The 24,488-nt window shown below is 43.6% G+C and overlaps 5 protein-coding genes across 5 annotated transcripts; 3 read left to right on the top strand and 2 right to left on the bottom strand.

The window, feature by feature from the left end:
* Window positions 1–395: 395 nt before the first annotated feature.
* On the bottom strand, window positions 396–3,225 carry N7533_010474 (uncharacterized protein; the record flags this gene model as incomplete). Its single annotated transcript, XM_057107124.1, has 5 exons — window positions 396–940; window positions 989–1,760; window positions 1,820–2,551; window positions 2,610–3,064; window positions 3,180–3,225. 5 exons carry the CDS (start codon window positions 3,223–3,225, stop codon window positions 396–398), a joined length of 2,550 nt encoding a protein of 849 aa, XP_056956341.1.
* Window positions 3,226–7,353: 4,128 nt separating this feature from the next.
* Window positions 7,354–8,268, top strand: N7533_010475 (WD40 repeat domain-containing protein; the record flags this gene model as incomplete). Its single annotated transcript, XM_057107125.1, has 1 exon — window positions 7,354–8,268. The coding sequence occupies one exon, from the start codon at window positions 7,354–7,356 to the stop codon at window positions 8,266–8,268; it is 915 nt and encodes a 304-aa protein (XP_056956342.1).
* A 6,125-nt stretch (window positions 8,269–14,393) lies between these two features.
* Window positions 14,394–15,222, top strand: N7533_010476 (uncharacterized protein; the record flags this gene model as incomplete). Its single annotated transcript, XM_057107126.1, has 2 exons — window positions 14,394–14,506; window positions 14,574–15,222. The coding sequence occupies 2 exons, from the start codon at window positions 14,394–14,396 to the stop codon at window positions 15,220–15,222; spliced, it is 762 nt and encodes a 253-aa protein (XP_056956343.1).
* A 339-nt stretch (window positions 15,223–15,561) lies between these two features.
* N7533_010477 (uncharacterized protein) lies at window positions 15,562–18,200 on the bottom strand (the record flags this gene model as incomplete). Its single annotated transcript, XM_057107127.1, has 3 exons — window positions 15,562–16,091; window positions 16,162–17,605; window positions 17,652–18,200. The coding sequence occupies 3 exons, from the start codon at window positions 18,198–18,200 to the stop codon at window positions 15,562–15,564; spliced, it is 2,523 nt and encodes an 840-aa protein (XP_056956344.1).
* A 2,331-nt stretch (window positions 18,201–20,531) lies between these two features.
* On the top strand, window positions 20,532–23,043 carry N7533_010478 (Zn(II)2Cys6 transcription factor; the record flags this gene model as incomplete). The annotated part of the gene is made up of 3 exons (XM_057107128.1): window positions 20,532–20,855; window positions 20,920–21,428; window positions 21,693–23,043. Coding segments are annotated over 3 exons (2,184 nt in total), but the record flags the coding sequence as incomplete, so codon positions are not given.
* Window positions 23,044–24,488: the final 1,445 nt, after the last annotated feature.

Raw genomic sequence — 24,488 nt, forward strand, 5'->3', positions numbered from 1 at the left:
TGTCACACCCTTCACGTTCGAAAGCTTTGATTGGTAGAATAGAAGATAATCATTACCACTTTGGGACTAGCTCTATTTCAAGATTTCAAGGCCCATTTCAAATTACATTTCAAGCGGCCAAATTTCAGAAATTACGAAATTTTGAAATTTCATTTTAACATCCCTAGTTAACCGCGGTCTTGTAAACAATACAAACATGCTAAGCCTCGTGACCTGCTGGGCAGATAGATTTTTATGCAGTTTTTTTGGTAATTTTGTTGTTTCGGTCATGTATGAGAGCTCTGACTAATTGTCAGGCGAAAAATCATCTCCAGGATATACGGAATACAGAGACTACAGAACAAAGAAACTGGATAGAAGACCAAATCAAGAAATATAATCTGACAGTATTTAAGCTACAAAGGCGCCAGTTGGAACCCCTCTGGCATTTTAGGCTTCTTGCGAATCCGCGTCGCTCGCTGTGTGCCTTCGTGTTCCATTTGATCCTCCTGCGAGCTAGTACTTCCAGAACGCGCTCGTTTTTGTGTCTCTCCTGATGGCTCCTGTCTATCTTCCTCCTCCTCCTCCTCCTCCTCCTCCTTCTCTCCTTCCTCCTCTTCATTATCGCTAATTGGATCCAATGCTGGAAGAGGGGCTATTGATCCTCTGTCTTGTTCAATCATCGCTGCCTCACCCGCTAGTACAAGCTCTTTTGTAAAGTCAATCTCTCTCTGTTCAACCTCAAATTTTACAGCACACGATTGCAGCATCAACTCCTTGATAGTATCAGCGTTAAGGCGGCCCCGTCTGTAGTGACAAATATCTCGAGCACAGTTAAAAAGACGCTCAACACCTGCGCCACTCGCAGGAATTGAAAGAATATCCCGGGCTAGTGCAGCCAGCACTGGGAACTCTTTTTGATGCTCCCTCCAGAATAAACGGGGCTGTTGTGAAATAAGGCCTAGATAAAATTAGTATCTGAGATAGACAGATACGTAATTAGACTTACCTTTTGCAAGATATCGAGCCAGTTCATCATCCTCCTCCTCTGCTGGTACTTCTGCTGCATAAAATGAAGTCTGTGAGTCACATAGCATCTCAATCTCATTAATATCACTGGAGTTCTGCCGGACATCAGAGGATGATTCTTCAGCTTGATCTGAAAATCGCCGTTTGTATCGCCAGAACTCTTTTTCAAGACACCCACGATATCTTGCACCAAAATCAATATCCCCTTGCCAATCTCTTGAGGTAAAGAATCGAAGTTTCTTTGATGGGGCAAGAATGGTAGCAATACCATAAAGATCCCCATAAAACTCCTTATCAGTTGCTTGATAATACTCAGAAAGCTTTTCCCTTGCCGCCTGTAATGCCCTCAGCATTGATTTCTTCCATGGGAGTCTCTTTCGGCGAAGCTGGTTCTCGGAGTTCTCCAGGTGATTGAAAAGCTTATTGTAAACACCAAAGATAAGATGGATTGTGGTGTCTTTTGTTTTCGAGAGAGCAGTTGTAAACTTAAAGAATGGCTCAGTGATACACAGTAAGTAGTCGATCTGACGCCATTCTTCTTTGTCAAGCTGAAAATGGAGATAGCCGTTTGCTGTACAGTATTCTCGAAAGCTCTTCTGTAGTCGTTTTGCTCGGCCGAGCATCAGAAATGTAGAATTCCATCGAGTCCGTACATCTTGAAGAGGAAGCAGTCGAGGCTCCTGGGACTGGATTACAAGAAATGCAGCTCGGCGCTGAGGACTTGCATTAATAAAGATAGCAAGATTTCGGATCTACAGATAACTATTATTAGCTGTTATTCTCTCTCTCTTTCTGCTGAATCATCACATACCTTGTTCAAAGTCTGGATAATCTCTCTCTTTGATTGCTGGGAACGCGCCTGGCGCTCACGGTCATCTGGCCATCCATCCTCTGCCTCATTATTGGATGGCATTGCTTTTATTTTTCCGAGAAGTTGATTCAGACTCAGTTGGATCACATGGGCCAGGCATGGAACACGGAATATACCATTACCAAGCCTGTCACTTCCAATGCCCTGACTTTTAAACTCATCCTGAATACTGAGCATCATTGTATTGTTATTGGTAGCATTATCAGTTGTTACTGACAGAACCCGATCGGCAATTTTATACTTTTCGAGAATACCAATAACTACTGAGCTTAGGTTACTCCCAGTATGTGAGCCTTGTAAGGGTTCAAAGCCAAGTAGAGCCTCTCGATACTCCCAATCGTTATCCAGAAAATAACCAGTAATAGCCATAAAGCCCTGCTGGAAAGGTGATGTCCAGCAATCAAGTGATAGAGATAGTCTACTATCCTCTGGGAGCATATCTATTATACTCTGTTGTCCTTGTTGGATATTCGAGTGTAGTTGTCGGCTAATCGTCCGGGGCGAGGGTAGTTTGACCCGTGAGGGAGCAACAGCAATTAGATCAGCTAATTCCTGGAATTCTGGACGATCAAGGATACGGAATGGGAGCCGTGCGACGAGGATAAGAGATAGGACTTTCTGGGCAAGCGCTTCTTCAGAGAAAGTAGTTAAAGTTGCTCTTGAAGTTTGTGACTACAAATTATAAGTTATTAGCTAAAAGCAGTATCTTAAAGATAGTATATATACTTACCTGCTTCGCAAGTAACTTGCCAATCCCATGCTTTGGATGACAGGTATTCCCTTTCAGATGTGTGTTCATTGGTGATGTTCCTCCACGCCGAATATTTGGATGAGTAAGTGTAGTAAGGCAACGCTTACACATAACTTTAGGCTCTCCTGTCCGTTCATGAGCTACTTGCTCAAAGTGATCCCAGACTGAAGCTCTCTTTTTGTGGTCCCAATGAATGGTGGTCTCGATGTCTTTTCTTGTGCCATACTCTGTTTGAAGCCACCACTCAGTGAAATCCTTCCGAGTTTGGCCTGTTGCGGGGTCCATTTCTACAAGGATCCAAAATCGCTGAAGATGTGGCCCAGTACGTGTAAGGAATAAGGGCGCTCGCGGTAATTGCAGTTGTTGAGAGCAAATGGATGGTGTAATTGACTCGGTGGCAGTCCGACAATATGTACTGAGTGATGGCAGGTCATCTGGTAGGAGAAAGTCAGTATCAGAATGCTGATCGGTGAAGACTGATAAAGTATAGGCCATCTTTGGCTATGGTCTTGAGAGCCAATATGTGTAAATGAGAGACAAACAACTTACAAGATTCGACGAGAGGACCACAAACACCAGACGCGACCGAGGACATTGATGTGTTGCAAAAGCAATTATAGAGTGGAGTCAAAGATATACTCTAATTGGATATTAGAGCTACTAATACGGTTATCCTGCGGTTAACCGCAAAGACCCCTCACAATAACCGCACTAAGATTACCGAAAACCGCAAAAACCGCAAGATAACCGCAAAATACCCCTGAAAACCGCAAACACCACAGGAAAACCACAAGGTAACCGCAGCACGACCGCAATATAACCATTTATCACTGCAACTTTGCACTTTTAGGACATATTTTTTAACACTTTTATATTGTAATACTAGATTAAAAATTATTAGAGATATGTAAAAAACTAGCTCTTTTATAACATATGATCAAAATTCAGAATACTTAAAAATTAGTCAAGTTAGGCTTTTCATGTTCTACTGACCTAAAGATGCAGCATAATCTCTCTAAGTCAAATATATATTTCTGCGATAACTATACTCGATTACAAAAACTAATCACAACACACAGTAAATCTCGCCACCAATGTCCAAAATCCAACTTTGAACTTGAATTTTTTGTAGACTAATATTTTATCTTTTAGAATACCGCTCTATTTCAAATCATTTCCAACAAAAAGTAAGAAAAATAAATGATTACAGTAGTAATAACGAAACCATATGTAAGAATGCATTATTTGAGCTTAGTTATCAGGTGTATAAAAACGGTGGGGTGGCTTAGATAGGTAAGATCTTCATCTTTTATGCTAGTGCGGTTAACCGCAAGGTAACCGCATTGCGGTTTTGGTTAACCGTAAAATTTGCGGTTAGGTTTTGGTAAAGATCTTAGAACCGCAAACCGAATCGATTTGGGTTTGGTAAAGATATGAAAACCGCAGACCAAATCGATTTGGGTTTGGTTAGCATTTGAAGACCAAACCCAAAACCGTGCCGCAGTCTAGTCGGGTGGGTCAGCAGGGTTGACAGGTCGGTCTATGGACACGCACCGCGGGCGATGGGAGCACGCAGAATAGACGAATCAGAGGCCAAAGAAAGGGAATGGGCCCCCATTCCATTTGGGACTAGGGTATAAGTTGGAAACGTCAAAACCCTGTCATTCAGACCTACATTAGACTTGGTTTGCTGAGGCATACTTTACCGAGCATGTTTTGCAGCTTTCTTATCTGTACGACGTCCAATCTGCAGCAGACTGGAATGGTTATTCTCTTTGAAGAACAGGGTTTGATCTCGGGTAAGGATTCGATGTATAAGCCGAAAAGACAACTTACTAAGACTGGTTTTTCTGGGTAGGGTCCTTGTTCTCATTGGAACTTTTTACCGCGCCATTGCCTTTGTATTCCTGTCATTACCTACCATCAGTTATCGCTGGAGATTCTCATTTTAATTATATTGTATTTTCAGTCGAATCAAACCGACCAATAGAATACCACCAGCGAATAGGTAAGGGCTTTGCCACGCCTATTAAGGTCTAGAATCAACTTTTCTAATGAATCCTCTTCAATTTAGTCCAATTTCATGCCATTTGCGCGGACAATTGGTGCATAAATTGCACCACTAAGACGGTCGCGTAGTGTTGAACGCGGTACGTCATATACGCGCGCAGCTTCATAAATAGATGCAATTTCTTGTTTTTTGAGGACCTGTATTGGAAGTTCAATCCTAACCTCTTGCTCTATCAATTTTTGTCGCTTTGTAGTACGTACTCGTGGTATGGTGGTAGTTTGAAAAAGGAGAGATTCTTCACGCGACGCGATTTTCATGTGGGTTGGCGGCCCGGTGGTAGTGGCGGCCCGGTAGTGAATTACGTTAACTAGTCCGACAGGTCGCTCGCTTACCAACCACGGTAGGAGATTGAGTATGTGCTGAATCATCCTGCTGCTGGCGGTAATGTATCCTCCTTTTCAATCGACGCTCTTAAATGATGTTTATGTTGCTTTGATTCCAGTTGCTGTTCTCTCCAGATTTTTGTACCTCCACTCGTACTGGTCCAACTGCCTCCTGTGGGCCGGTGACTGAATCCCACCATTCTTTTCTGTCATTTCAGTTTCCTTCCGCTTTAGCATTTCCCATTGTTTAAGGATGCTGGCTTGGTGGCCTGTAATAGATTTAAGATTGGCATCTTCTGAATCTATGCGGCTTTCAAAAGTGGAATAATACGAAAGTTTCGCCTGAAAGAGGGCCATCTCGGATTCATCGTACTGAAAACCTTGGACTTCGGACATCAAGGAGCTTGAATCTTGCGGCATTTTGGCTCTGATTTCCTGTTTGCCGTCAATGAGGAACTAAAGTTGACCTAAGTCCTACTATCTCTGTACTTCTACAGAAATATTGACCACCAAGAAATTAAGCCTACAATAATAAGTTAAAAATTTGTTTTCAGTAGACTCTGCTTGAACAAGATACAGACCTACTAGCCCTTTACTCGTCAACTACTTGGAAGTGTGTCAAGGTGATACCAAGGCTCAAGAATGTTAGCATATAGACTTTAGAGTAAAACCGATGGCTGTTAAAAGGTATAAGCAACACGGAGTAAAAATAAGGCTAGTATTATCCTAATTATATATTAGCACTGGGCTTTTAATTATGATCACATAGAGACTGTGCCTCTACAAACCCAAGGGTGACTAACAAACGTTGAATGCAACCTGGTGCTACCAAAGTGCCTAGCCAGAACGACAGGCTAATCCTTTCTATCAGCTACAACGTATCTATTTAGCCTTAATACACTTAGCTTGGGATATTAAGCTTCTTCACTCATAGATTTGAAGGTTTAATACCATTACATTACTGATTTTAGCTTGTCGTGGGTAGATACAACTTCGACCGCATATAATCAGAAATTCAGGGCCCCTAGATTACTGCCACAAAGATGACCTTCAAACACGACGCGTTTCTGGGGGAAGAATTAGTTTCACGATGTTATTGCCGAAAATCCACAATTAATGAGGCATAATCTCCATTTTCAGTGATAATAACTACAATTAAATGTTGTATTGTACGCAAAACAGCATTATATGTAAGACCTCCGCACTCGGTATCTCCTAAGCCGCAGGCATGACTTACCTTAAAATTTTCTACGGAAAATATACACGGTGGCATGTTTTTGCATGTGAAATATTAGGCGCAGATGTAGAGCGCTCGATGAACACTCTGACTAACCGTTCTTGCTTATGGTTTCGCCCAATAATGATCTAGGTGGTTAAGTTCACAAACCTGGAGACGGTGAGTGTGTGGTGAACCCTTGTGCCGGACTTGTGGCAAAACTACGAAACACGAACCTTGAAATGAGCCAGGGTGAGAAAAAAGACTTGTCATTAGGTGGTTTTAATGGCTCCTTTGGTTATCTTCCCCAAAAGTTGAGAACCAAGGAAGCTGTAGCATATCTCTTTTGGAGCAAAAGCCCCACGGAGTCTACATTCGAGTCTAAGCAAGCAAACAATGGCATACTCTAAGGCTGCCATACGTAGGATATGCTCAAAGCAGAACGGGAAGTCCATCGCTAATAGTGTGTTCCTAGGAGCCTAATTTGTGAATTGACGATTTAGAGTTTAGATTATTGCAATTGTCGCCAAATGGATATTGGCGCTTGATTAGGTGAAACGGAAGACTAGGATAGAGTGGCGTGCATACCCTTGTTGATAATACGTCATAACCTAGCAACAGAGGTGTATCTATTTGGCTGGATATTATTTTAGCCAGTCGGAAGCCATGAATCAGTGTACACAATTCAGGGGGAGCAAGATGGTACCGCATGAAACACAACATCCGCTGTTTCACAAGCATCCTTGCCATAAGGTACATTTGGTCAATGCTATAGCCAGTATTTACGCTCTAGAACAGCTACAAGTTATTAAAGGACCTGATATTTTTAGTATAATACTTTGAACCATCGAGAGAACTCTTGATAAATATTAATGACATAGAAACTAAAGTACAGTCGATAGCGAGAACGGCTTCTACCCCCAAGACTGCTTTTCTTCTCCCAGGCCCCACTGCCAAGGCTCTAGCGCACGCCTTCCAATGGCCAGACCACACATTATAACGAATTGGCCATTACAGATCTATAGCTCCACTGTCATTTTCAGTCCTGAATCAAGCGTCACGAAGAGGGAGAATTTGGACAAAATCCCCGGATGGCTAAGAAACATCTCTTCCATGGAGGACACTTGGGCATCATTGGTCCAGACAATGGCTGGCCACTCTAGCATGGTTATCGCCGTGGCTTTCTCTCCAGACGGGAAGCAGGTCGCCTCTAGCTTGTGGGACATGACCATCAAGCTTTGGGATGCCACAACGGGTGATTGTCAGAAGATACTAGCCGGCCACTCTAGCCAGGTCACTGCTGTAGCCTTCTCTCCGGACGGGAAGCAGATCGCCTCTAGCTCGGATGACAAAACCATCAAGCTTTGGGATGCCATAACGGGTAATTGTCAGAAGACAATGGCTGGCCACTCTAGCCAGGTCACCGCCGTGACCTTCTCCCCGGACGGGAAGCAGATCGCCTCTGGCTCAGATGACGGGACCACTAAGCTTTGGGATGCCACGACGGGTGATTGTCAGAAGACACTGGCTGGCCATTCTAGCCAGGTCACCGCCGTGGCCTTCTCTCCGGATGGGAAGCAGATCGCCTCTGGCTCGTCGGACAAGACTATCAAGCTTTGGGACATAGCCAAATCCCCGAAAGCCTCAAAATATCCTGGGCACATTTTTGGCAGTCGCTTGAAGCTCCGTTCATCGCAGGAAGTCAAGACATCAGAGAGAATACACACCATCAAATTCTCAGGAGACTGCCGATATCTTACAACCAACATTGGTCCAATCAAGCTTGTGGCCCCCGCAGATGGACGAAAGACTGCCTTTGACTCAGTACGGGATATCTACGTCATAAATCAGTGGATATGCTATGGGGACATGCCTCTCATTCGGATACCATCAGAGTTTATCCCATCATGTGATGATGCACAAGGCGATCAATTGACTGTTGGATTCAGTAATGGTCGAGTTTTGAGCTTTAACATTGACCGCAGTAGCTTGCAGTCAATGATGGGAAATCTCTTTAGACTCTGCTAAATTATCAAGGACGGGATTTTTTTCATTTTAAGTACTGCAACCGTGCTTTGATCAATGACCTTGTAATTCTGTCTATTCTCTAATATCTAATAAACATAAAGAATATAGATTACTACCAAATCTAGGACAGGTTTCACGTGGTATACATATAGGGAGTGTCAATCATTTCAATATTCCTTCCTTCCCATATTTTCTAATCTCTTTGTAAAATAAATGCCTGGGAGAAAAAGCACTTTAAACTGTAAGACTGTACACTGAGTGTACGTAGAATGCGTCATTCAGTTCCACCAGGTTTCCAAACCCATATAGTAAGCTAGTAGAATACTTCGTGAATCGCGATGCACTCTAGTTCCAGTTTGCCAAGTTAGTGGCTAGATCTAGGAGTTACAGAGGGTGAAAGACCCTGAATGGCCTAAATTCATGCTTCCTAAACGGCACTGCACCAGCACCTTAAAAGTAGGTCCAAAAGGTGGAAGTAAGTCAAGGGCCGTACAGTAGTCACTATGACCTTCGGAGAGTCAATCATCCCGATTCCCAACCAAATAGTGCCAGTGGAACTGGGAAACTGAGAAACAATTCAGAAAGCTTAAGGGAAGCAGACCTTGCTAATGGCTGTACTATACACTGCTTATACGAGGAACTCGGTTTCAGGTTCCTGAGCACAGCCAATTGAGTGCAAATCATTATGGATCTTGTAAGTCATCCCCCCAAGGCGGAAGATGCCAAAGAGGAGCCTGAAAACATCGTTTTGTTGTTAGCTTCAATCAAAAAACATGTCATTGACATCAGTCGAAGGGGGCTGGGGCTAACAAGCTGAGTGTTGTGGTCAACGGGTGCATGGGTAGTCTGCAGGTAAGCAAGCTAACGTAAGTCGCTGGTTGGACTACTAAGGATTATGTGAGTCTCCAGAACCCTCAGTGTGACACGAGTACAAGGAAGCATAACTTGCCAGGTCGCGAGTCGGCTCTGGCTCAAGCGTTTGTGACTTTAGTGCGCGCTGATAGTCATAACGTCTTGAGAAGCATGTACGAAGCTCATCGCGACGTTTAATAAACGTTGATGGCCAATTCTTGCCGACAGTAGGTGGAGGGTTGCTACCGCGCGCAGCCAGTAGGATATTAGCCATTTCTGCTACAGTAGCAGGTCTAGGGGCTGCTCCACGCGTGTCCATAGAGATAATCCACTCAGTAAGCGAATCCTCTTCTAATTGGGTCAATTTATGGCGTGGGTCGCGTCTCTCTAACATAGAAACTACACCATGAGCGCGTGTTTGTAGTGTAGCGCGTGGTATACCGTATAGCTTTGCTGCAGCACGGATAGACTTGATACGGCCATTTTCAATATCATTAAGGGCTAGAGAAATCTTGCCCTCCTGATTACCCGATTTTGGCCGGGTTTTAGAGCGAATTGGTGGCATGGTAGGCGGTTGAAGTTGGTGTGTTGGTAGGAAGACGCGGTTTTGGATGGGGTGGCCAGGGTAGTCGGGTGGCCAGGGTAGCCGGGAATTACGTTAACGTAATTCCTGGCCGACCGGAACACCCGGCCGTGCGGAACACCCCAAAACACCATAGTAAATGCGATTATTCACAACTTCATATTTCAACCCTCAAGGCCAATTATATGGAACTAGGGTATCTTGATGTAAAATATGCCATACTGGGTATTTTTATAAGTTCAAGAAGTATTTCTGGGCATAGTAATGTAGATATATATATCTAGATCGCTCGATGTAAGCGTATTTTTGGTAATGCAAGTAAATAATAGATTGCTGAATATGTCATTCATGCTACAATATTTCTAATGCTAGGGAATTATAGCATGCTAAAAATGAAGCAAAATCATCATCTCGTTGTTGATATATTGATACCTGAAAAATCGTATTTAGTATGGTGTTTTGGGGTGTTCCGCACGGCCGGGCGTTCCGGTCGGCCAGGAATTACGTTAGTACCTATTGGTATGATTCGGAATTATGGTGTCATTACACGCCATAATACGATTATACAGACCCTTGAAATCGCTCAACCGTTCTCAGAACCTTCAATCAATTATCTAATTCTATTGGACATATTCGGTACTAGCCAGTACATCAATTCCTCATCCTGACAAGTAGAACTAGTCTTGTAGCATGTGTATGGTGGTTGTATTGCTGTGGATTTATGTGGGTCGCGATCCAGTGATCTAGTTACAGGACTAACCCTAATGCATCAATGGTGCGTATCAGGATGACAGGACAATACCATGAGTACAGGGGATCCAACATTTCTTGATGTATTCGTGGTATGTCACGAAAATTACCGTAATTGCAGTTACCGGCCTTATGAACCTATATTTATTTGCCATGACGCCCTGACCATGCGGAGCCTACCTAGTTTTTAGCTTGTCGATCGCACCAGTTTTGTGGAACCCAAGTGCTCCCCCTTCTCTCCACCCCAGATTTTCCCTTTTTATTTTTTTTTGTTTTCCTATTTACCTCGAAACCCATGAAACTGCTGCACTGGGAATATGGTATTTAAATATGCCTCAATCTTACCCGATAAATATGTAATTCAAACACATGACAATGGTGGCATATTTCGGGTCAGGGCTAGTCTTCTGTTCAGTTCAAGGGAAATGGCTATAAAAGTGAACGATAACCGGAACAAGCTCACATCGGACTCATATTCGATCTTGCATTCTAGCTAGTATCCATATAGAAAGAATTGATTGCTGTGCGAGCAGATCGAAGACTGTCATTTAGGTTGCCGATTTCTTTATTGATGAGGCTAAGACGGAACATCTCAATTGCTTCTGTGACCTCGCCATGTATACTCATCGTCGCACCGACTTGTCGAATATTTTCACAGCTTTTGTGAAATTTGCGGAAGCCTAGCACCACTGCACTTTGTTGCAGGGATTCACTATTGAAAATCAAAGAAACAAAGTCTCTTTTTGAACTACCCATAAGCACATCTCGTCAGAATGCCAGTTCACCTCTTTTAACTACCTTAAGTTGTGCACTTCGACCAAGGCAGGTTTGCGTGGGGCATCAGCGCTTACAGGGCGATCTCCATATAGTCCACTTTCTCCTTTCCTCTTTCAATGAAACCATAGAGCGCGGTCGAGCTACTCTTTCGATCTTCTTCCTCATCCATCTCCAACAACTGGGAGAAGACTGTCATATCAAGTACTCCCTTCAGCTTGATGTTGAGTTCATTTTTTTCCATGATCTTTTGAGAGGTTATTACTTGATAAGGTAAACGCCAAATGAATGGGTAGGCTTGCCTTTGTAGCTCTGTGCTGTGGAATGCTAGAGTATAGTATTTAAAGTGCAGAAATCTCATGCGTTTTGGAAAGAGACCACGAAAACGGGTTTGGGTGGGGGTGGGGGGAGTTCCACAAAAGTGGTGCGATCGAGGTAAAGCTAAAACTCAAGCTAGGCTACGTATCGCCACGGGGACATGATTGACCCAGTTCTGGAAACTGTATTTACGGTAATCTTGTTGATCAACCATAAATACAACAAGAAAAACGGTTGGACTTTCTTTGACCATATTAAGTTCAGCGCTAAGTGAGTGGGGCGCTAGAAAAGAAGGCGTGAGTGTCAAGGGGGTAATCTGCTTTCGAATTCTACTGTATACTGATTTAGTCGTTGATTTATCTTAGAAGACTTAGATGGTCCGTAACAATGGTGGTTACGCCTTTAGAGCCGCGGGAGGCATCCTTGTCATTGTCGGCCACAGCACCCTTAACTTTGCGAGGGAAGGTCGAAAATGACAGATGATGACGTAAGACGTAAACAGGGTGGTATTTATTGTGTGCTTCGAAATAAGTGCTTATGAAATGTTATAATTTAGGATTATGCTGAGGTTTTATTTTACCACAGCGCTTATTCTGCTCTCGGCCATATTCTACCTCCATCAACTAAACAATAGATCATCCTTTTTGCGGATTCCGGGTGACGTCAGAACGAGGATCATATAAGAAGGCTGGCTATCCTCTGTGGTTGGATATGATACCCGTCAATATGTCTTAACGAAAAATGCTATTCAGGCCAATAGAATAATGCGTCAATAGTCTAGACTATTGGGATCTCATAGTTCATGTGATTGGTCGGATAAAAAAGCCGTGCATTTTATATCTTGGGACAAACAACTTCATAGGCTCTCGGCCTTTAGTTCCACCAATACTCGGATTTTTGAGGACATATCGCTTGAAATACTTTCCAAACACAATCAATGCTTCCCTAATATTTCAATTTGCCATTCAAAATCTATAGTAACCGCGTTCACCTTCACATAAAAAACCCCAGGAGGTCATTTGCCTTTTAAACTCCCGGTCGCACAGCAGGTGCAGATCTTATTAACATCAGTGGTGGCTGTCTATCCCGCATTTTTGTTCATTCTCACGGGTTACGAATACATTTTGCAACAATAAATGCCACTTGATTTTATCTCTTCTCCGGGTTTTGCTGGATGAACCACAGCCCAACATTTTACGACACACATGGAACATTATCTGTCCGAATTGTACTGCAAATGCGAAAGAAAGCTCGAGATATAGTCGCAATGTTACGGCTTTGAGTACTGATAGAAGATCCTTCCGGCTAGCCTTTTTATGGTTTACCTTATAGCTTGTCCCTATCTGAAAGAAAATATCTGTCTGGGCGACTTTTGAAGGGTATGGCTACTCTGTCTGCACAATAGGCTGGAAGTACGCCGAACTCGGAAAGTGGCACTATGCCAGCAGCAGCGAAGTTAAGCCATGGCCGATTGGGCCGGGGAGAATGCGAAGCCCTCGGCTATTTACGGGAAGGATAGATTAGAATTGATTCGTAAAAGCCCGAACTAACAAGCTATTATATAGTTGTAGCTGGCATGTAAAATCTGTGTCATCTTCCTGGGGCACAATCTAGCATCGAATGATTTCCTCTAATACGAAGCAAAATCTTTCACAAAGTCCGTGATTTGACAATGTTCTAGGTTGCTTCAATGCACTGATTCTTTGAAGAAGCTACAATGACCCTGCCAAGCCCGACTACGTCATTTATTTCAATTCTCATCGGTATCAATGTGCCACCAAGATGTGGATACCTAATGCGCATTCCTACCGGTCTCTTTTCCATCCTTTGTGTGATGGAGCCTAAACCCGGGGTCCGCACCTAACTGGTACCGTCAGCCTCGACTGATAGGTTCGGATCTGGCCCCAACCAATCCTAGATGGATCCACATGGGCTACCCTGATCTGCTCAGCATACAAATGGTTATCATTTGCCCGCATATCCCAGCCAGTTAAAGCCTCCTTATATGTCTCTTATTTTTGCGGGAGAATGCAAATCATATTAAAACACTTTCTGACCTAGGCTACGTATTGTTTGCATCCGATGGTCTCAGTGTTATGGGATGCCTCGGAGGCCATCGTACCTTTATGAAATTTGAGCTTATGGTCTGTCTAGATTGAATTTCTAGCTTTCCCAACTTCTTCGTCAATTGATCATGATTTCACGAAACGAGACTTTGATGCGGTAATGCAACTATACTTGGGATTAAAGAACCTTATATAAAGGATGTTGTTGCCGGTCGGGAGTTCTAGGCATTATTCGATTAATTACTTAACGTACCGCATCTGCCTCAAAATACCACCATAATGGCGGAGATGTTGCACAATCTCCCTCTATTTTTCGAGCTTCTCAGAGACTATGTCCGCTCTCCACTTTTGATCTCAGGACGTTATTTTGCAGGGCTAACTATATCAATAGCTGGACCTTAATGACCTTGCTGTACTGGCTCGGACGTGCCGTGAATGGAAAAATTTAGTCATCCCGCATCTATATGCCACTATCCAGTTTCATAGCCCAGGATGCTTTGGGGAAAACGACCAACTTCAGTTGAAACTGGATACCTTCGGAGATCCACGGTGTACCAACCTTCAGTATACTCAGCGGGTGTTAGTTACAGGATCCTGGTACGATATCTACCATGAGATCGACTCGAATCTGGGCTCTCAAAGTCTACTTTCACCAGCTGCGAGGATGTTAAGCAATATCATCGCTTCATGTGTTATACGAATGACGAATATAAAGGAATTTATGTACAAGCCCCTTGATTATAATTTGTTACTCATCGCATGATCCGTAATTATCCTGCAGTATGAATGCCACTGACTATGTTGAACAGCTGGGACCTAGCAGTTTCCCCGACTCAACATCTCGTCACTATCCTGATTTTCACGTCGACGCTCCAGAGCTTGCAGCTGCGGCTAGGTACTGACAGCACGCCCTCACCTTACTTCCACCCACCGATAAAATTTTGGCCCCCGATCAATGTTAGGGCGTTGGTCCTCATCCAGATCGATGATGAGTCGGTCCTGCGATCCATCGGGTCGGTTCTTCGAACTGCCACTCGCTTGAGAGAATTGACCATGTGGGCTGATGGAGATTACATGCTACGCTTCAGTCAAGTCTCTAGCTCTTGGTGTGGCCAAGTACCATTCAAGCTAACATCTCTGGACCTCAGAGGATTTGTGGACTTGGGACGGCCATCATGTCCGCTCTGGAGCCTGCTTTCGCCGGTTGCTTTGAAGGCTTTGACCTTGAATGCCAGTTTGAATGTCGATTCTCTCGATTTTTCATCATTCTGGGAGACCTCAGTCGCCGCTGATCTTCGACCAAAAACATTATCTACGAATCTCGTCATGAATGGGTTAGAGGGCTTCATACAATCATTTAGTGGTTTAGAAGCCTTCAGTATCACATCATCGAATACTGCGTGTGTGCCAGAGCGTCTAGATCTTATCCTAGGTGCTTTGGTGAAACTACATTCGGCGACGCTCAAAGTCCTCTCAATCGATCCAAAGGGAGCACTTATCAATCACCTGTTGGACGATGCATCGCTGAATCAACTTTCGAAACACTTTCCTAAATCGGAAGAATTGCGATTTGGAATATATGAAGCGATTTCAGTAAGAAACCTTTTATGATAAACCCCTTTTCACACTTTGCTGATCGCTTCTTAGGTGCATGTAGACTTCGGCACGACCCACGGGTACCCATGGGTACCCATACCCAACCCATCGATGGGTTAGGTTTTGGGTCCAAATCTCCGACCCATGATGGGTTATGGGTCGGAGCTCAAAACCCATAACCCATCATGGGTACCCATATGGGTACCCATATTGCTGTAAACAGGGCAAACTACGAAAAATCTCGTGATTGCATAATTAATGCAAATTTAGCTGTAATTTTAGGTATTCTAGTCACATGTAAAAGAACCTACATGATGATGATAATTGATTCAAATTAATTCTATTATTCAAATTCTAGTACTGCTCAAAATTATTGTCCTCTCTGTGTTTACGCTTCCTTGTAGACATCCGTAGCTGAGTCCCATTCTCTGGTAATAGAGGCTGCTGAGGATCTTGACCCTCAACACCAAGATCTATTAATTCAGTAGTAGAAGCTACAACAATATCCTCCTCCTCCTCCTCCTCCTCCTCCTCCTCCTCCTCATTATCACTAATCGAAACTATCTCAACATCCTGGAGATTCTCATCATTCTGTTCCTTTGACATCTCAATCTCATCCAACGTAAAATACTTCTCAAGCTGCTTCATCTCTGCCTCCTGGAGATCGAATCTTGATGCACACAGGAATAGCATGATTTCTTCAATAGTCTCAGACTTTAAACGGCCGCGTCGGTAATGGCAGACATCACGCGCGGTGTTAAAAAGCCGCTCAACACCAGCACCAGTTGCAGGGATTGAAAGAAAATCTCGAGCAAGCAATGCAGTTGCGGGAAACCGAGACTGGTTCTCACGCCAAAAATGAAGTGGTTCATCTTCGACTGGGTCTAGAAATAAATTAGTATAGAATATTAAAGATAAAGACTCTTTATGAAAGAGTTAAAGAACAAGACTGACCACTATCAAGATACTGAGCAGCCTCATCTCCAACAGGTTTTGCTATAGTCTTGCTCCCACTGAGCATCTTGTTGAGTTTTGATGTAGGTCTTGATGATGCCTGGGGTGTAGGTGAGGCTTGATCTCTGGCAAGACGTTGCTGATATGGAAGCAGTGCTGACTGGAATGATTTGCGATATGCAACACGCCACTGTTGCTCCCAGTCATCAGTTTGAAAGAACTGGAATTTGCTATCTGGTGCAACCATAGTACAAATCGCAAAGATATGTCCTTTCACACCATCTGTTTGCGAATAGTAGCCACCAAGCTTCTGTCGGCCAGCTTCAAGTGATTGGAGCATCTGCTTTTTCCATGGAATCCGCTTCTTCTTTAGCTGACCTATTGACTTCTCAAGATGCTCAAAGAGTGCATTGTAGAGCTTGAAAACCAGATGTGTAGTAACCTCCTTTGTCTTTGACAGCTCAGTAGTGTAGTCAAAGAAAGGCTCTGTAATACAGAGAAGATAATCAATCTGACGCCACTCCTCATTATTAAGCAACATCTCTTTACAATCATACTGCTCACAGAATGATATAAAGTAGCTGCGTAGTCGTTTGGCACGTCGAAGCATCAAAAAGGTTGAGTTCCATCGAGTTCGGACATCTTGAATAGGCACTAGCCTAGGTTCTTTAGGCTGAAGCTGGAGAAAGGTCTCTCGCCGTTGAGGACTGGCATGGATGTAAATTGCAAGATAGCGGACCTTGTTCAATGTGCCTGAAATCTCATGTTTCTGTTGTTTTGCATTTGCCTTTGCTGCAGACGATTGCCGATCGGTCCATTTTGTCTCAGCGGCATCATTTTGGGGTACAGCTTTAAGACGATCAAGAAGCTGATTCAGACAGAGCTGGATGACATGGGCAAGACAAGGGATTCGGATAACAGTGGTCTCACTAGAGAGTGCTTGCTGAATTGTATCCACCAAAGTTTTGTTGTTTGTCGCATTGTCTGTTGTAATTCCAAAGACTCGATTTTGGATGTTGTGATGGGTCAAGGTCTCAAGGAGAACTGCGCTTAGATTTGCACCAGTATGTGAGCCATATAATGGCTTAAATCCAAGAAGAACCTCTTGATATACCCAGTTGGCATTAACAAAATAACCAGTGATTGCCATAAAAGCCTGGTTATAGGGAGAAGTCCAACAATCTAGTGCAATCGATATTTTTGACTCAGGAGGAAGGGTTTTGAGAGTAGAGCGTTGTTTATCTTGGATAATATCTCGTAATCGTCGCCGAATCGTTGTTGCAGAAGGTATCATCGGAGGAGAAGGTGCTAAGCGTGCAGATCGGATAAGGGTGTGGAAGGTTGGATGTTCAATAAGATGGAATGGTAGGCGATTTAAGGTGAGAAACTGCAATAGCTGTGTCTCCCATGTAGTTTGTGAGAATGACTGAGTAGCTGTTTGGCCCTAAAATAGTTAATATAAGATAAATAATAGTAAATAGAGAACATACTTCTGATATTAGGAACTGAGAGATATCCTCTTTTCTGTTGGCCTTGACCTTTTGGCAAGCTGCTGTTTTGAGATGCTTTAACAGAGTTGATGTACCATATAGACTTCTGCCATTTGGTAAAATTGATGCAGGATGCTCTAAGATCCGGGCACAGTTTTTACACATAACCTTTGGTGCCCCATCTTTACAAGCGGCAACCTGATCAAAGTGACTCCAGATATCTGAATTGCGATTTGTATCCCATTTGAGATTGCTTTTCTGTCCAAAGTCTGTCTGGAGCCACCAATCAACCCAATCTGTGTGAGTCATGCTGTTGTAAAGTACAAATGCCTTTCTCCGATCGGGGCCAACACGAGTAAATAAGTCAGGGGGAGGAAGATTGCTCGGTCGGAGAAAATCAGGCTCACTACCTTCAATTGGACAAGAACCAAGAATACTGTTTGTCGGCGTAATAAGAGGATTTGAAGGAGTAAAATCAGTTAACTGACCTGTGTCCCCCTCATAAAGAGAGGGCAGAAAGTCAGACTCCTGGCTTTGGCCTTGGGACATATTGACACCAACTGAAAAATAGCTGTAGAGAAAGCGAGACATATTAGGAGAGAACATACCTTTAGCAAAGAGATTGACTGAACAGACAGATTCTTCTAAATCCAGCTGGAAAAGGGGATAAGTAAAAGCAATATAGGGAAATGATATTTTATTGGCTATGGGCACAGATCTGATCCACTGAAACCCATCACCAACCCATCAAGCCCATGTGATATATCGAAAGCCCATCAAAAACCCATCGGAAACCCATAATACCCATCAGAAACCCATTTAATACCCATTCCCAACCCATTTCCCACTTTTTGGGTCGAAAAAGATTTTGACCATGGGCAGTTTTTGGGCGAAAAACCATCCCACCTATAAGATAGACTCTTTGTCTCTAAAAGCTCTCTATTACCTGGGTATCTATAGTAAAAATGAATAAATAAATACTAGTAGACTTTATTCTCTATGAGTATTTATTAGTGCTCTAGATTTTGGTAGTTCTTGAAGTGAAAAGCATTTTTGATCCCTGTTATATTGGAGTATGTATTACCTTCCTAGAGATATATATCTCCATGTTCTTCCAAGGTTAAGCGTCAAAACAGCCAAAACATTACATACTACAAAAATAGAACCACTGCTACCTAAATTTAACAATTTGATCTGAAAAAAATAAATAATTTGATTCAAAGATTCTTCTGCTGATTTTAAAAAATGTATTTTGAGAAGAGACTGTAACTATACAGCCATGAAGTCATGAATATCAAAATTACAATGATCAGTCAGCTGAATTATCCATGCCAAGCCTCAAATTTATGCACAATATGGGTTTTTTGTACCCATATGGGTACCCATGAAAAACCCATGGGTACCCATCGGGATGGGTGCACCATTTTGAAAAAACCCATAACCCATCATGGGTTGGGTATGGGTCCAAAAGTTGGACCCATTTGGACCCATTGCCGAAGTCTAGGTGCATGCTATTCAAACAGTACTGAAATTTCCCAATATCCGACTGCTCTATATCACCTTGAGCAGAGGTTCCACAGAGTGGATCCTTGTCGGCCAGGAACAGTACCTGTCACAAATGTTGCAAATTGGAATGGCTCAGAAGCTGAAGTATTTTATTTTTGACGATGGTCCTTTATTCAAAGTCATTCGGAAACCGCTCCGAATAATGAAAGAAAGACTGCCACTTGGTATGATTAAAGATACTTTCCTTTTTGGAGACATGGTATTTGGGTGGAATAGAGGACAAAATTAGAAATTGAAAGATGGGAATGCTCGCTGGCTATCTGCGTTGGCAAATGGGTCGATAGCAGAGAGACAAAACCACCACACTCGCAGAGTGCAGGATGGTACTGTAGCAGACAAAGCAGTGCCCTACTGAGACACGATACACTAAGGCATTCGAGCCTTCATGAACGATCTACCGATACCGTTGCCGCCGCAGAAAGAGACAGAATCGCGAAAATCCGAAAGGTTGTCTTTTTTTTGCTAGAATGCTATCGAGAGAACTACTTGTCCTCCCGAGACAAAATGGCCACCTTGTTGCTAAGGCTCAAATCACATGACACTGACGTTGAGAGCGGATATCCCCATTACAATCTGTCAGGATAAGAATTGATGTACTGGCTAGTACTGAACATGTCCAATAGAAACATATGATTGATTGATTAAAGATCAGAGTGGTTGAACACTCGTGAGAGTCTGTATCATCTAGTTTCGGTGTGTTACGACACCATACTCCGAGTCTACACCGAATACCACACGAATACGTGGGGAATTGGGCGGACGATGAACATCCCACCCAAAAGCGTCTTAGTGGTATTTGACCACTCTTTCCGCTCGACACAATCTTCAAAATTAGGTTAAGTATCCATTGGATATTAAGTATATTTGATAAACTAAATATGATACTGGTCGCAAGGTAGAAATTAATAACACCGTTTTATTGTACTGCTCCCGGTTGCATCATATGCAATATGCTCATCTGAATTCTCAGTTAACATCCCAGACATCAGGGCACAATTTAAGGGGCCTGAGACTAAATCACTTGCAGGGCACGTTTCCAACTCTAGGTCAAACCTGTAGAGTCACTCCTCACTCTGCGGGCATATGATGACACGCATACTAAGAGATCCTGATAAATGGTGGCCCTCATTGGCTCGGTGGATAGATCTGCTAATGTAATCGTACCGTATCAGATACCATGACGTAATGGGGGCAAGAGTAACCGCACTCTCAAATACAGCGGCGCATGTCATGCTTTCCTTGTCTTTAGCAGTACCTGTGGTTTTATGCTCTCGACCAAATCTACTTTTGTGCCCGAAGTTGACAACACTAAATATGAACTACCGTATGGAGATGCCATATAAGCTTCCTATTCCTCGGTTACGACGCGAAAGACGGGAAAGCAGTGGGCGACGAACCAGCCAGGCTTGCGACTCTTGTCGACAACGAAAAATCAAATGTGATGGCAACCGGCCTACCTGCTCTTTGTGTCATGCCCAGGGCTTAGACAACTGTTTCTATTCGGATGCCAAAGCTGTTCGACAGCAAAGAGAGCTAGAATTGATGAAAAGAAAGATTGAGAACTACGAGGAGATGTTTCGAAATATTTTAGGAGAACTCGAGGTATCTACCGCTGACCAAGTTGCGAAGGCGCTCAAAGTATGTATTTGCCCTTGAATCGGCGATGTTGGAATCTTGAAGAAAGTAATGAAAGCATCTACAGAGCCCGTGTGGTGCATACTCGGAAGGGCATCAGAACAGGCCGTCTAGTATTTCGTCTTCGTCCTCGATCGGCTCTTTGGACGCGATTGATGTTGTGAAGGAGGACCTCAATCGGAGCGAAAAAAGCAGGGCGACTGGGCACATGGGGAAGAATTCTGAAGTTACGTGGATGCAGCGCTTAGACTCAGAAGCTACGAAGCACAGTGACAGAGAAGCCCCTCCAAATATGATACCTCGGCACCAGCTTCCAATTGACGATTCAATCGCATCAATGAACTACAACCTCGATTATCAAACTATCTCAAATTTGAATGTAACGAATGCTTTCATCTTGCCACCAAAATTGCTAGCTGATCAATTATTCCAAATTTATCTGACGAAGGTTGACATTTCTTTCCCATTCATTCGACGGGACCTCTTTATTGTTCAGTACGACCGCTGCTACTCCGGGGGCCTTATAAATCCCGGCAGAAAATGGTTGGCCATTTTCAATATGATCTTCGCCATCGGGTGCGCTTTTTGTCGACTTTCTGAACAGAATCTACAGCAAGGGGCAGACGAGAATCTCTTTTTGGCACGGGCTAAATCTTTAAGCCTTTCAGAGAGCGTTCTCTATGATCATGATGATCTACAGCAAGTACAAGCCGAAGCCCTGTTAGCGTTCTACTTCCTGGTCGTATCACAGATAAATCGGTATGACGTGTGTTCCTCAAGAGTCGCCATTCCAATTGACGAATTTTTTCTATATTGCTCTGGCTTTTAACACTATCTCAGATCATGGAAAATAATTGGCATTGCGGTTCGCTCGAGTATCGCGCTAGGGCTCAATCTTCAGCAAAAGACAGGTGAGCACGATTTGAAATCAGACGAGGCTCGCAAGCTACTGTGGTGGTCGATTTTCCGCCTGGAGAATGTTCTTTCTGTCATGACCGGGAGAATTTCCTGCCTCGGAAGTGCTTTCTGCTCCACGCCTCCGCCACTTCTCGGCCCTGTTCTGGAGTCCGGAGGACCGGACACCCACCCATCAACCAACACACCCCAATGGACCATAGTGTTGGGAAAGAGGGAGTTGGCTTTCCAGAGAAACATATTACAGTCTCTAACTCCCAGCCTGCCCCTCTACCTTTTCTATATGGTAGACCTGTCTTTGATCGCCCATACCATCACTAATGAAGTATATGCGATCGACAGTTCCCGGGGCGGCCGAGCGCGAGTGGAAAGCCGTATAGAATTTTATAGCAAGAAGATGGATTACTGGATATCGACTTTACATCCTTCGTTCAGTTTCGAAGACAATCAAGGCAATTTACAATTGAGAATCAGCTCGCCCTTTCAAATTTCTCTCGCCTTGAATTACTACAGCGCCCGCATCATGCTTAATCGACCGTGCCTCAACAGCCATGTATTTGGAAAGAAAAGCAGCCCACAACCGTCTCGTTCCCGATTTACCAATACCACCGCCCTCAACTGTCTCCGTGCGTCCTTGGCTGTCATGGCACTACTACCAGATCAACCAGACCTGGTTTGGTGTTATGAAGTCCTGCAGTGGTGGGATCTATTACATATCCTTACTCAGGCGACTGTAGTATTACTTCTCCATATTTCAATTGGTCCAATACCGACGAGGTCAGGTGAAAAGGCGGTTTATGTTGAATCGTCAGACCTGGTTTGGACGAGGACTAAGAAAGGTCTTTCTTGGCTGCATTGTCTGGGAAGGACTTCAGAGGCGGCTCGACGGGCATTCCAGTTCTTCAGCAGCTGTATTGGTCGCTTAGCTCCAGCGAATGATCTCGACCTGAGCGGCATCCCTTCGACGTTTGGATCATTTCAAACCTCCCGCGATCCGAACTTTCCATGGCTTCGAGACTCTCCCGAAGAGAATGCAATGGCGCCTCAGCAAGAAGTGCAAGCCTTGAATGATCGGGAGTTTTCAAAGTGGATAGAATCACCCAATTTGTCTAGGTATGGCAATATCCACGACGACACACGATCTCAGGACTCAGAAGAAAATCTGTCTTCTTTGAGTATAATATCAAGTACCTCAGCAGTGCTTGACGCTGACACAGACATGTCGGAGCTCATCTCAAATTCTGATACCAATATCGACGATTTGCTGATGTCCATGGTGGGCTCTAATGCATCCTGGACCGCGAGTTCCGGCAGCCTTGAGTCTCTGGAACAATTGCATACATCAGAAACATATCTACAGTAGCCAGTGATATCATGAAGATGACGGCGCTGACTGCGCGTCTATTATCCTTTTTTCCCAAGAGATACAAAGATTCCTTTATTAAATGAACCGCCACCGTATTTAAGAACCTAAATTTCGCCATTTGCGGCTTTTTACCACCGTAGCACATCCATGTCAATTTGCTTTTGTTATTGCTTTCGAACTGCCAATACTTTTCACACTACTCTTCTTTGCTTTGATTACCCGGTTATTCTTTCTGTGAGTCTTCCAAGGTGATTGACCGTTTCATAAGATGGACTTGGCAATGGACGTCTTATCTTTTCTTTTGCCTAGCTGGGCATCAACATACTGACCTATCAGTAGCACTCTTCGCATCCAAGCCAAGTGAGCTGGTGCGTCTTTTTGCTTCAATCTCAAAGATGTGTTCAGCTTCATTCCATACCGGAAACAAAAGTATTTTGGCAGACGCTAAGAGCTAAATTGACGTATTGATATATAGATTGCGTCGTCTCTAGGAGAAATCTGTAGCTGATTATGATATTGTGCTTTCGATCGTGCTCGCAGAAAGAGTCATTAAGGATGAGAAGGGCTGGCTTTTTGCGGTCCATGTCTGATTAGAGAGTATCACGATAGCAGCTCTCTTGGTGACGAGACTTTTCGTTTATCGGAAAAGCCGTGAACTGCGTCATAACCTACACAGTTGCAGCAATTACCGGTGACTGGGGAGAAATCCGAGTAAATTAGCTTTCCAATTTGACCTGTTGCATACTGCACAGTCAAATACTTGCTGCTGCTCATGGCTACACCAGTCTTCCCTTGCTGATGAACCATATTGAGTGTTTTTCCAACATGACTGCATCTTTTCGTGTAGATCAACAGCTTTATTTCAACATTCAAAGATCAACAGTTACCTGTACGAAATTTAGCCAGATTTTGTCTCAGAGGAATGGTACCTAGCTAAAGGTTGGCGGTAAACATTGAAACGCGTGATCGAAGCTTTTCTGCGGCATTCGCACGACTGCTCAGATGGTGCCAACGGTGGCAAAAGCTTTATCATATACTGTGTCAACAGAAAACCTTGTTATCAACGATGATCATTGATCAATTCGGTGGTGAACATCTGACACCCAACATCGTATGCATAAATCGGTATGTGCACTTGTCCACCAACCTATTTTGATATCATGTTGTTGAGATGTTTCATTTTCCTGCTTCCACTATCATCAATTCCTGTCCAACAAGCTATTGTGAAGGTTTTGGTTTGCATAAAACATCATGTTCTAGAGGCCCTGCAAATAACGCTAGTTTTCACTCAGCAGGCAGGATAGCATGGATAGATTCTGCATTTTTGAGTGCCGGTTGAATCTACTAATAGCAAT

This window comes from Penicillium manginii (genome assembly GCF_028828005.1).
Source record: "Penicillium manginii strain IBT 31320 chromosome Unknown utg000007l:1.0-2284322.0:1.0-2285126.0, whole genome shotgun sequence".
Classification (NCBI taxonomy): Eukaryota; Fungi; Ascomycota; class Eurotiomycetes; order Eurotiales; family Aspergillaceae; genus Penicillium; species Penicillium manginii.